This window comes from Bos indicus, chromosome 21 (genome assembly GCF_029378745.1).
Source record: "Bos indicus isolate NIAB-ARS_2022 breed Sahiwal x Tharparkar chromosome 21, NIAB-ARS_B.indTharparkar_mat_pri_1.0, whole genome shotgun sequence".
Lineage (NCBI taxonomy): Eukaryota > Metazoa > Chordata > Mammalia > Artiodactyla > Bovidae > Bos > Bos indicus.
Window position 1 is genome coordinate 40634181 of NC_091780.1, and position 12588 is coordinate 40646768.

Below are 12588 nucleotides of genomic sequence, written 5' to 3' on the forward strand. Positions count from 1 at the left end.
GTGTTCATAGATCACATGTATATCTTCTTTTCAAATATTATGTTCTAAGTTCCTCATACATTTTTATATTGGAATATTTCCTGCTATTAATGAATAAGAGATTGTCATATATAAGGAATGCCATTCCTTTCTTATGCATGCTAAGTCGATTTAGTTGTGTCTGACTCTTTGCGACCCTATGGGTTGTAGCCCACCAGGATATTCTGTCCATGGGATTCTCCAGGCAAGAGTACTGGAGTGGATTGCCATGCTCTCCTCCTGGGCAGCTTCCCGACCCAGGGATCAGATGGGATCAAACCCATATCACTTGCATCTCCTGCGCTGGCAGGCTTGTTCTTTACCACCAGCGCCACCTGGGCAGATAGCGTGCCCACCTGGGCAGATAGCGTGCTGGGCAGACACACAGAGGCAAATGCTTTTTGTCACTCATCTTTTAACTTTTTATGGGGTTGTATCTTTCAAGCTGCTTTATCTATGTTTTTTCTTTTTCTGCCTTTGTGTGTATTGCTTAGAAAGGCTCTCCCTAATCTGAGATCGGGAGAAGGCAGTGGCACCCCACTCCAGTACTCTTGCCTGGAAAATCCCATGGACGGAGGAGCCTGGTGGGCTGCAGTCCATGGGGTCGCTAGGAGTCGGACACGACTGACGCGACTTAGCAGCAGCAGCAATCTGAGATCAGAAAAAATATTCATCTGTAGTTTTTATTTTCCATTATTACTCTATAATTTTGCTTTATAAGAAATTTAATCAATCTGGGAGCTATCTGAGTACATGTACTGATTTCTAGACCTATTTTTTCTAAAATATCAATTGTCTCAGCTATTGGAGGACATTTTTATTTTTTTTATATTCATCAGTGGGCTAGAAAAAATAGATCCAGCTTCCAGGATTTAGCTTGAAGTTTTTTTATTTTTTTACCTATATCTCTCTGTTTAAAGTCATGAGTGAACTTTAAAATTTTTTTGTCCAAAATGTTGAACGTTTAATATCTTGCACACATTCAAAATACCTGCATTTACAAATATTTCTATTTAAATCTATGTTCTTTTGCTAGACTTTTTCCCCTAAACATCATTCCTTCCTGGACAGTAATAACTTTGACTCTGCTGTTCTAATGAGAACTAAAATCTACTGGCTCCAAGGTATTACAAAATTTGCTCAAGTCTCCTGTAGAAAACAGAATGAAACACTTTTTCCTTGGACTTCAGTATACTCAGAAGGCTGTTGCTTACAGTTGCCAACTCTATTTGTGCACATCAGCTTTCATCATGTCGATCCAACATTCAAATTCAGAAACCATTAGTAGCAGCATTTTTTTAAAAATATATAAAGATGCAATTCTTCTAATCTTATTTTTCAAGACCCATTGGTTCTAGGGATACAAACTGTTCCTCCATTCTTACTGGATCTTACAAGTTTTCATAGCCAAATATTTTATAACTATGAATATCAAATACATCCCATCAGTTGATACAATTCCATAACTTACTCTGTTTAGTACATGTTATTTTGTGACACTTTACATGCTGTTTATTCAGTATTTTTTATAAAGCACTGACTAAATCCTGAAAAACTAATAGGAAAGAGTAAAGGAGGTACAATTAATACAAAGTTGCTGTTTGGGTTCCTTCCTGGAAAAAAATATTTTTTGAGCTGAAATTTCTTGTGTGTGGTTTCTAATGCTTTATTTGGAAAATAAACTTTTTAAGAGAAAGAATTTGGCAGATTTTTTTTCTTCGTGACATAACCAGGAAAAATAGTTTTAATAGTTTGAGAAAAAAATAATTTGCTTTTCTTGGCTTAGAAAAATTTTTAATGACTTTATTTCTAAAACTCACTTATTACTATAAAATTCATATTCCACTAGGATAAAAGGCTGCATAATTTAAATTAAGTCATTTATATGAAATTAAAGCTATATTTTATTATTTCTTATCCTCAAACATAACATCATAAAAAATCATATTATTGCAACCACAGTAAACTTCTTACCCATACTCTACTATTTTAAACTGAATTTACACATTTGATCTCACATATCATCAAAGTAAACATCTCTACCTCATACAGCTCAAATTAGAATATTCACTTCTTGAATTATATATTTTGTATTTATTTTAAATATATAAATTCTTTATATGATTTTATATATTGTTGTAAGTATATTTTGTTTTGTTCAATAATTTGCCATCCAGACTAAAGAAAATTGAAGTCCTCATAAACTGGAAAAAAATCATTATGTTTTTGACTTGTTTCAGAATGTATTCAAGAAAAGAATTATGTACTTACTCTTTTAGATAAATGAAGAGCATTCTAGAATGTCTTAACTTTTACACTTTGCTGCCCTGCTTGAATGCCAAAGTCAACAAGTATAGACAATGAGATGTGAATGCTTGTTGGTTTGTCCATATCACAGCAGTCCTATCACTGCCCAGCATATCTTTCTCTTCTCTTTATTAGTACATATTCAACTATATCTAACCTTGCAAGTTGAATTTTTTTAAAAATTAGTTACTGAAATAAATTTTACTTGCTTAGGACCTTCCCTGGTGGTTCAGGCAGTAAAGAATCCGCTTGCAGTGCAGGAGACCCAGGTTTCATCCCTTGGTCAAGAAGATCCCCTGGAGGAGGAGATGGCAATCCACTCTAGTATTCTTGCCTGGAGAATTCCATGGACAGAGGAGCCTGGTGGGCTACAGTCCATGGGGTCGCAAAGAGTCAGAAACAACTGAGTGACTAACACTTTCACTTTCTTTGGAGAAATAGAATGATTTAAGTCACCTATGAGGAAGATTCATTTTAACATTTATTTCTTTAACCAATATTTTCTTTGTTTTTATATACAATTTTGAATATCTCATAATGGAATGATAAATGGATTTACATGGTGTTAACTTGTGACATATCCCCTGCATCTTTTCAAAAAAAAAAAAAAAGCCATTTTAATCATCAGAAACATTTATATTAAAATAAAGCAGTGCAAAAATGGGGTTTCCCCAGCTAGCTCACCAGTAAAGAATCTGCTTGCAATGCAGGAGACACAAGAGACACAGGTTCTCTCTCTGGATAGGGAAGATCCCCTGGAGGAGAAAATGGCAACCCACTACAGTATTCTTGCCAGGAAAATCTCATGGACAGAGGAGCCTTGTGGGCTATAGTCCATGGAATCACAAAGAGTTGGACAGGACTGAGCAACTGAGCACTCAGTGCAAAAATCTCAACTAATATCCATGATTTCTGCTGAAGCATTTAGCCCTCATCCTCCTCACAGTCACTACAAAAGAAGGAAAGTAATGTATTTTCTAATTCTTACTGTCTGATTTTAAACAAAAATTTTATCACGTGTTCATATTACATAGGACAGAAAAACACTTGGTTTAGAATCTGAGCTTCAAGGGCAAGACTCTTGTTTTACCTACCCTTCTATCCCTTAGCACCCAAACATAGCAAATGTTTGTTATTGTGCTTTTTTTGAATAAAACTGTTCAACTACAATCAGAAGATTATAAATACAGCAAATTTTTTTCAAGATAATAGTCTTTTATATCCACTCTGCTCAAAAGCTCAAGTCACAGAAACCAACTCTACTTCAGACATTTCCTCACGGCACTCAGTTAATGAGATTCAGATAAATTCTATTCTTGTGACCTAGTCTGACATAGTTAGCTCCCCTGGCCTGATATGTTCATAGCATTTTCTCAGTGCTATTTCTCTAGCATCTATCACATTATAAGGATTTTAACTTGCATCTTATACCTGTGGGTATTTCCAGAACCAATTATTAAAACTGATACAGAATAAATGCTGATACTTGGTAACAGTTTAATAATTGTATTGAAGGAATCAGTAACTTGAGTTTGAAATGGCTCAAAATAAATAAAATGAATTGCATAATCTAATGGCCTAGCTTTTTCCAAAATCAAGTACTTCAGCTGTGCTTCTAACATGGAATAACATGCATTGTTTTTTGGAGATTATAAAAGTGGTATTTGCTAATTTAGAACATTTGGAAAGAAGAAAAATCAAAATAAAAATAATCTATCAGCTACTAACTCAGTTAATGTTAATCTTCTATTTCTCCTATGTGAGTATGTATATAAAGTAATATTAAAAGTAGTTGTTTTCTAATATGATTTCAAATTTAATATACCAAAATATTTTTCTGAAGTCATTAAATATTCTTCAGAAACATCATATGGGATAGCTGCAGAGTATTCTAGAATAAATTTTGTGACTTGCTATTGTGACATTTACTTTATTTTTGTTTTCCCTAGGACACTTTTAAAAATGTGAATAATAGCACTATTACTTGGGCAATAAAGATATTCACAAATTGAATATCTGCAGGAAAAAATGTATAAATAAGATTAATAAATTGTGGGCGGTATTGGCTCTGCTAACAAGGATTATATCTAGAGGCTTTTAAAATAGAATCATTTAAAAATGCACAAAATTTCAAAGAATTCATAATGGTGACATATATTAAGCTGACATAAAATCTGAAAAACCATTTCTTTAAAATTAGCAAGACACTTGGTAGCTTTTTAAATTGAATATTCAAATCAAATTTGACACCTCAGGAGAACATCAGTTCTGCTGTCAGAAATCAAAACAGTGATGTATGCTATATTTAGAAAGTAAGTGATAGAATATATATTTTTTACTGTATTTTATTATGACAGAATTTAATTAACTTCATGAAATATCATTGACAAGTGAAATTGTAAAGTATTTGCTTTGCTACTTTCTAACCATACTTTTTGTTAATTGGCTAGAAATATAAGTGCCAATCTAATTTTCTTAATGCTAAAGTATAGTGCTTTTAAAATTATAAGCACATGATTCAAAAGCTGATGGAATAAAGGATGTTTAAAATTGATTTTTTAAACCTAGTAAAACTTTTTTTTTTAATTTCTATTTTAACAAACCAATCCCATTTTCAAGATAACAAAATCATGGATTATTGGGTAATGATAAAATTGGTTAAATAATCTAGTTTTTAGATAAAACAATAATTAAGCAATATTATTCTATTGGACCTATAAAATTTGCTTCCTCATTCCCAAATTATGTCAGTACAGCATCTCTAAGTGACCTATGTTCTTCAGTTCAGTTCAGTTCAGTCGCTCAGTCATGTCCGACTCTTCGAGACCCCATGAATTGCAGCACGCCAGCCTCCCTGTCCATCACCAACTCCCAGAGATCACCCAAACTCATGTCCATCAAGTCGGTGATGCCATCCAGCCATCTCATCCTCTGTCGTCCCCTTCTCCTCCTGCCCCCAATCCCTCCAGCATCAGAGTCCTTTCCAATGAGTCAACTCTTCACATGAGGTGGCCAAAGTATTGGAGTTTCAGCTTTAGCATCAGTCCTTTCAAAGAACACCCAGGACTGATCTCCTTTAGAATGGACTGGTTGGATCTCCTTGCAGTCCAAGGGACTCTCAAGAGTCTTCTCCAACACCACAGTTCAAAAGCATCAATTCTTAGGCACTCAGCTTTCTTCACAGTCCAACTCTCACATCCATACATAACAACTGGAAAAACCATAGCCTTGACTAGATGAACCTTTGTTGGCAAAGTCATGTCTCTGCTTTTGAATATGCTGTCTAGGTTGGTCATAACTTTCCTTCCAAGGAGTAAGCGTCTTTTAATTTCATGGCTGCAATCACCATCTGCAGTGATTTTGGAGCCCCCAAAAATAAAGTCTGACACTGTTTCCACTGTTTCCCCATCTATTTCCCATGAAATGATGGGACCAGATGCAATGATCTTAGTTTTCTGAATGTTGACCTATGTTTTTGCTGCTGCTGCTGCTGCTAAGTCACTTCAGTCATGTCCGACTCTGTGCGACCCCATAGATGGCAGTTCACCAGTAGTCACTGTTAAACTGCATGTTTGTGGAGCATTTTGACAGTCCATAGCCTTGAAACAATCTGAGGAAAGCTAGCTTCTTTGGAATAAATATGTCACATACACAGACACATACACATACATTCCAGTATTGTATTAGCAAAACTAAAACTAGGGTCATTACAAAATAGCCCTTTTGGGTATAATCTCAAAATCTTAAAGAATTTACTTTTTAATGGCAGAATGGTGAATGTAGTTGTTATGGGATGAATTGTTTCCCATTAAAATCCCTATATTGAAGCCCTAACCCCCAGGACCTCAGGATGTGGTTGCATTTAGAGGTAGGGCCTTACAGTTAAAAATTAAGCCTTTAGGGAAGCCTCTAATCCAATCAGACTGGAGTCCTAACAAGAAGAGTCCTAAGTAGAAAGATCTACAGAGCATTCATGCCCAGAGGTACCACCATGTGAAGTGGTAGCAAGAGAACAGCCATCTAGCTCCATAAGTGTGAGAAAATAAATTCATATTGCTTAAGCGATCCGGTCTACAGTATTATGCTATGCTAGACCTAGCAAACTAACAGAATCACACATAATACGTTAGGATAGAATGAATATGTTTCATGTGTACATACAGAGCCAAAAAACAAAAGTCTCTTTTCTTGGACCACTAGACATACAGTACAATAGCCTCTCTTTCTGATGTTTGACCTTTTTAATTTAATCAGAAAAGTGTGGGAGGGGAGCATGTTACTGAAAAATGTCAAGGAAAAATATGAAATTACTTAATAAGATAATATAACCCTGAACTTAACAATTCACAGATAATTAGGATAATAGACTCTTTAATTTTTCTCTTTTTTTAGTTGAATGAGAGACTCTTTAAATTCTACAGTGCTTAACAATTTTCAAAGGTTTCACACACATGATTTAATGTAATCCCGTAATAACTCTGTTTTCCCCTACCTCCATATTGCCTGTCTTCCATTTCTCTCCCCATTGGTAATTCCAGTTTGTTCTCTGTATCTGTGAGTCTGCTTCTTTTTTTTTTTCTTATTCACTAGCTTGTTGTATTTTTTAGAAACCACATATAAGTGACATCATACAGTAGCTCTCTTCCTCCAAGTCCATCCCTGGTGCTGCAAACGGCAGAATTTCGTTCTTTTTATCACTGAGTAGAATTCCTTTATATATATTCCACTCCATGCCACATCTTCTTTATCCATTCATCTGTCCATGAATGCTTAGGTTGATTTCACACCAAGGCAATTGAAAATAATGCTGCTAGGAACTCTGGGGTGCATGGATCCTTTCGAATTAGTGGGGTTTTCCTCCCCCACATACACACCAAGGAGTGGAATTACTGGGTCATATGGTGGTTCCATTTTTAGGTTTTTTGAGAACTCTCCATACTGCTTTCTACAGTGGCTGCACCAATTTATATTCCACCAATAGTGTATGGGACTTCCCAGGTGGCGCTCCTTGTGAATAACCCGTCTGCCAATGCAGAAGACATAAGAGATCCCTGGCTTGGGAAGATCCCCTGGAGGAGGGCATGGCAACCCACTCCAGTATTCTTGCCTGGAGAACCCCATGGACAGAGGAGCCTGGCGGGCTACAGTTCATGGGGCCGTGAAGAGTTGGATACAACTGAAGCTACTGAGCACACATGCACAACAGTGTGCCAGAGGGTTCCCTTTGCTTTACATCCTTGCCAACGTTTGTTATTTGTGTTTTTTTGGTGATTGCCATTTTGACCAGTGTGAAGGTTTGATTTGCACTTCCCTGGTGATTAGCGATGCTGAGTTCTTGATCTGTTCATGTGGCTGTTGGCTACCAGAATTTCCTCTTTGGAAAAATGTCTATTCAGTTCTTCTATCCACTGTAAATCAGCTTGTTTAGTTTTTTGATGTTGAGTTGTATGAGCTGTTTATATATGTTGGATATGAATCCCTTATCAATCATATCATTTGCAAATATCAGAAGCTGGAGGAATCATGCTCCCTGTCTTCAGATTGTACTACAAAGCTAGGGTCACCAAACAGTGTGATACTTGTGGTTAATTTATCTATAATAAAGGAGGCAAGAATATAGAATGGAGAAAAGATAGTCCCTTCAATAAGCGGTGCTGGGAAAACTGGACAGCTATATACAAAAGAATGAAATTAGAACATGATCTAATAAAAATATACAAAAATAAACTCAAAATGGATTAAAGATCTAAAGGTAAGACTGGATACTATAAAATTAGAGGGAAAAAAAAGGCAGGACAGTCCTTGACATAAATCAAAGCAATTTTTTTTTGGATCTCTTCTCCAGAAGCAAAGGAAATAAAAGCAAAAATAAACAAATGGGACCTAATTAAACTTAAAAGCTTTCACACAGCAAAGTTAACCATCGATGAAACAAGACAACCTACTGAATAGAATAATAGACTCTTTTTAAGAAAATTAATTTTGCTGTTTTTGATATCAATCTTAATTATTACTGTAATTACAAATTGGATAAAAGCTTATCCCTGAGGGAATGAATACTTTTCAGGATTTAAAAAGTGCTTTAAATAAAATATGAAAAGGGGAAACGGCTCTTTTAGTGTCATCTGCTCACGGTGCCGCCTCCTGCTCCTCCCGCCGCAGCCCTGAGTCACTCACTGCCTGCGCAGCTCCGCCGCTCGGCTCCCCACCCTCGCCACCGATACTTGGCATTTGTACAACATGGCGCACATCGACAACTTGCCTAGGGTAGTTAAAAGACGAGTGAATGCTCTCAAAAACCTTCAAGTTAAATGTGCACAGATAGAAGCCAAATTCTATGAGGAAGTTCATGATCTTGAAAGAAAGTATGCTGTTCTTTATCAGCCTCTGTTTGATAAACGATTTGTGATCATTAATGCCATTTATGAACCTACGGAAGAAGAATGTGAATGGAAACCAGATGAGGAAGATGAAATTTCGGAAGAGCTAAAAGAAAAGGCCAAGATTGAAGATGAGAAAAAGGATGAAGAAAAAGAAGATCCCAAGGGACTTCCTGAGTTTTGATTGACCGTTTTTAAGAATGTTGACTTGCTCAGTGATATGGTTTAGGAACATGATGAGCCTATTCTGAAGCACTTGAAAGATATTAAAGTGAAGTTCTCAGATGCTGGTCAACCTATGAGTTTTGTCTTAGTATTTCACTTTGAACCCAATGAATATATCACAAATGAAGTGTTGACAAAGACATACAGGATGAGGTCAGAACCAGATGATTCTGATCCCTTTTCTTTTGATGGACCGGAAATTATGGGTTGTACAGGGTGCCAGATAGACTGGAAAAAAGGGAAGAATGTCACTTTGAAAATGATTAAGAAGAAGCAGAAACACAAGGGACATGGGACAGTTCGTACTGTGACCAAAACAGTTTCTAATGACTCTTTCTTTAATTTTTTTGCCCCTCCCGAAGTTCCTGAGAGCGGAGATGTGGATGATGATTCTGAAGCTATCCTCACTGCAGACTTTGAAATTGGTCACTTTTTACGTGAGCATATAATCCCAAGATCAGTGTTATGCTTTACTGGAGAAGCTATTGAAGATGATGACGATTATGATGAAGAAGGTGAAGAAGCGGATGAGGAAGGGGAAGAAGAAGGAGATGAGGAAAATGATCCAGACTATGACCCAAAGAAGGATCAAAACCCAGCAGAGTGCAAGCAGTAGTGAAGCAGGATGTATGAGGCCTGAGTATAACCTGCACTGATCTACCTTCTGCTTCCATGGAAGGGATGAATTTACATCATTTGACAAGCCTATTTCAAGTTTTTTGTTGTTTGTTTTCTCATTTTTGTTTTTTCATCCTAAAATAAAAATGTCATATAATTTAAAAAAAAAAAGAAAGAGGGAAACGATTTTCATGTGGTATTTTACATCTTTTAGAATCGATACTGCTGCTGCTGCTGCTGCTGCTAAGCCGCTTCAGTCGTGTCCGACTCTGTGTGACACCATAGACGGCAGCCCACCAGGCTTCCCCGTCCCTGGGATTCTCCAGGCAAGAACACTGGAGTGGGTTGCCATTTCCTTCTCCAATGCATGAAAGTGAAGAGTGAAAATGAAGTTGCTCAGTCATGTCCAACTCTTAGCAACCCCATGGACTGCAGCCTACCAGGCTCCTCCGTCCATGGGATTTTCCAGGCAAGAATTGATACTAGCTGGTTTTATTTGAAGAGTTTTAGAGGTAGAAGTGGTATTATAGACCATCCTACCTAATTGGGCTTCCCTTGTGGCTCAGCTGGTAAAGAATCCACCTGCAATGTGGGAGACCTGGGTTCAGTCCCTAGGTTGGGAAGTTCCCCTGGAGAAGGGAATGGCTACCCACTCCAGTATTCTGGCCTGGGGAATTCCATGGATTGTATAGTCCATGGGGTCACCAAAGAGTCAGACACGACTGACAAACTTCAACTTTACCCAATTGCTTCATTTTAGAGGTTAAAAAAGGAATACTCTAGGTCATATAAGTTAGTAGAAGGGCCAAGGAAAGAGTGCCTTCATGCTGCAGCGCTTTCATCCCACCAGTGGTCTGCAATCTGAATTCGGCTATGTACTCCATTAGTACATAGTAGAAGGGCATGTACCTTCTATACATGTGGTTGCATACTTACTTGTAACTTAATATATGTATACTTATATTAATGTTATATGATTAGTGTAAAATGTATACAAAAATAGAAATTCAAAAGAGCATTTACAAACAGGACTTCCAGGTCTGGATAACACTTATTCTATAGTTTTCTTGCTACAACTAAAACCCCTGAACATCATATATTAATGAAACAAAGGGGGACTCTGTAAAGTAGGGAGAAGAAAACAGGCCAACTAGGTATTTTGACAGCCAAGAAATAACACAAAATTCAGTTCACTGTCGTTTTATTGCCTCATACATCTGGACTGGGTGCTAGAGAGGCCTCCAGCCTGGAAATACCAATAGATATAAACATAACAGCCCAAAGGAAAGCCTGCTTTCTGTCGCCAAAAGACCAGGAAAGTAGAAGCCCAATGAGACAGCAAATTCTGAGATAATAACTGCCTTATTCTAGTCTAACACCATGGAAAACCTGTGATCCACACCCATCATTAAAGGCTGAGCAGAAAGCCTAGACTTCAACTCTCATCACCCCACTGTAACAAGAAACACTCCCAGTACACATAAAATATCCACCATTCTACCCCTGGAATGATATCAGAGGAAGCCAATGCAGAGCTTGGATTTTCACTTCTTCCAGCTCTCCACAATCTCCTATCAGTAGAGAGCACATGGTGAGCCTAGACTTCCATACCATCTGAATGGTAATGAGGCATCCCTTTCCCTACTGCTACAGTGGCACTAGCAGAAGCCTAGTGAAGAGTGAAATTCCACACCCATCCAGCAATGAGGTAAGCCTCCTCACTGTAGTAACAGTGAAGACTGACCAGGGAATCGAACGTCCACCTCTACCTAGCAGTAATTACACTGCCTCTCCCTCTTCTCACACAGTGCCGGAGGAGGTCTGCTAAAATAGAAGATCTAAATAAGATCCAGAGTATCCTAACACAATACTCAAAATGTCCAGGATACAACTAAAAATCACTGTCATAGCTAGCATCAGGAAACCCTAACATAAACGAGAAAAGAAAATAAACAGATAATGCCACCCAGATGTCAAAGATACTGAAAGTATCTGGCAATGATTTTTAAATGAGACACTATAAAAAGGCTTCAATGAACAACTAAAAATATGCTTGAAACAAAAGAAAAAAATAGAAAGACTCAAAAAGAAACAGAAAGCTTTAACAATAAAAGAAGAACAATGAGGAGGAAGAAGAGGAGAAAGAAAAATGAAAATTTTACAACTGAAAGAAACATTAACTGAATATCCAGTAAACTTTCACTGAATGAACTTAGCAGAATTAAAAAGGTCAGGGGAAAGAACTGGTGTGCTTGAAGATAGAAATTACCCAGTCTAAACCAGAGGAAATACAGACTGAAACAAAGAAATGAACAGAGACTAAGTTATCCATGAAAAGAGAGGAAGATCTAACGTTTATGTCAATGGAGTCACATATGGAGAGAAGAAGGTAGATCTTGAGAAGTATTCAAAGAAATAACGGCTGAATGTTTCCCAAATTTGGCAAAAGACATAAGCCTACAAATTTAAGGAACTAAGCAAATTCCTAAAAGTATAAGCCCAAGGAATTTCATACCAAGACACATTATAATCAAACCTCTGAAAACTAAAGACAAAATATCTTGAAAGCAGAGAAAAATGATACCTCACCTCTAGGATAAAAATGATTCAATTGATAGTGGGTTCTCCTTAGGAGCCATGGAAGCTAGAAGAAAGAAGCACAACATTGTTTAAGTACTAAAGGAAGGGCTTCCCAGGTGACTCAAAGATAAAGAACCCACTTGCCAATGCAGGAGACACAAGTTCAATCCCTGGGTTGGGAAGATCCCCTACAGAACGGAATGGCTACCCACTCTTGCCTGGAGAACTTCATGGGCAGAGGAGCCTGGTGGGCTACAGTCCATGGGGTTGCAAAAAGTTGGACACAATTGAGCAACTAACACTTCGCTTCACTTCAAGTTTATTACACTTCACTCAAATGAAGTGAAGTGCTTCATTTGAGTATCAATGGTATCATTTGGTATTTGGTATCATTTGAGTATCAGTGGTATCATTTGGTATCATTTGGTATTTGGTATCAAAAGGCTGATACCATTATACT

General features: G+C 37.2%; 1 protein-coding gene and 1 pseudogene across 1 annotated transcript; both read left to right on the top strand.

Moving 5' to 3' along the window:
• The first annotated feature begins 8556 nt into the window (after positions 1-8556).
• On the top strand, positions 8557-9013 carry LOC139178357 (nucleosome assembly protein 1-like 1 pseudogene; annotated as a pseudogene).
• A 50-nt stretch (positions 9014-9063) lies between these two features.
• LOC109575265 (nucleosome assembly protein 1-like 1) lies at positions 9064-9656 on the top strand. Its single transcript, XM_070775997.1, has one exon. It carries the CDS (start codon positions 9079-9081, stop codon positions 9544-9546), a length of 468 nt encoding a protein of 155 aa, XP_070632098.1. The 5' UTR covers positions 9064-9078; the 3' UTR covers positions 9547-9656.
• The last annotated feature ends 2932 nt before the right edge of the window (positions 9657-12588 follow it).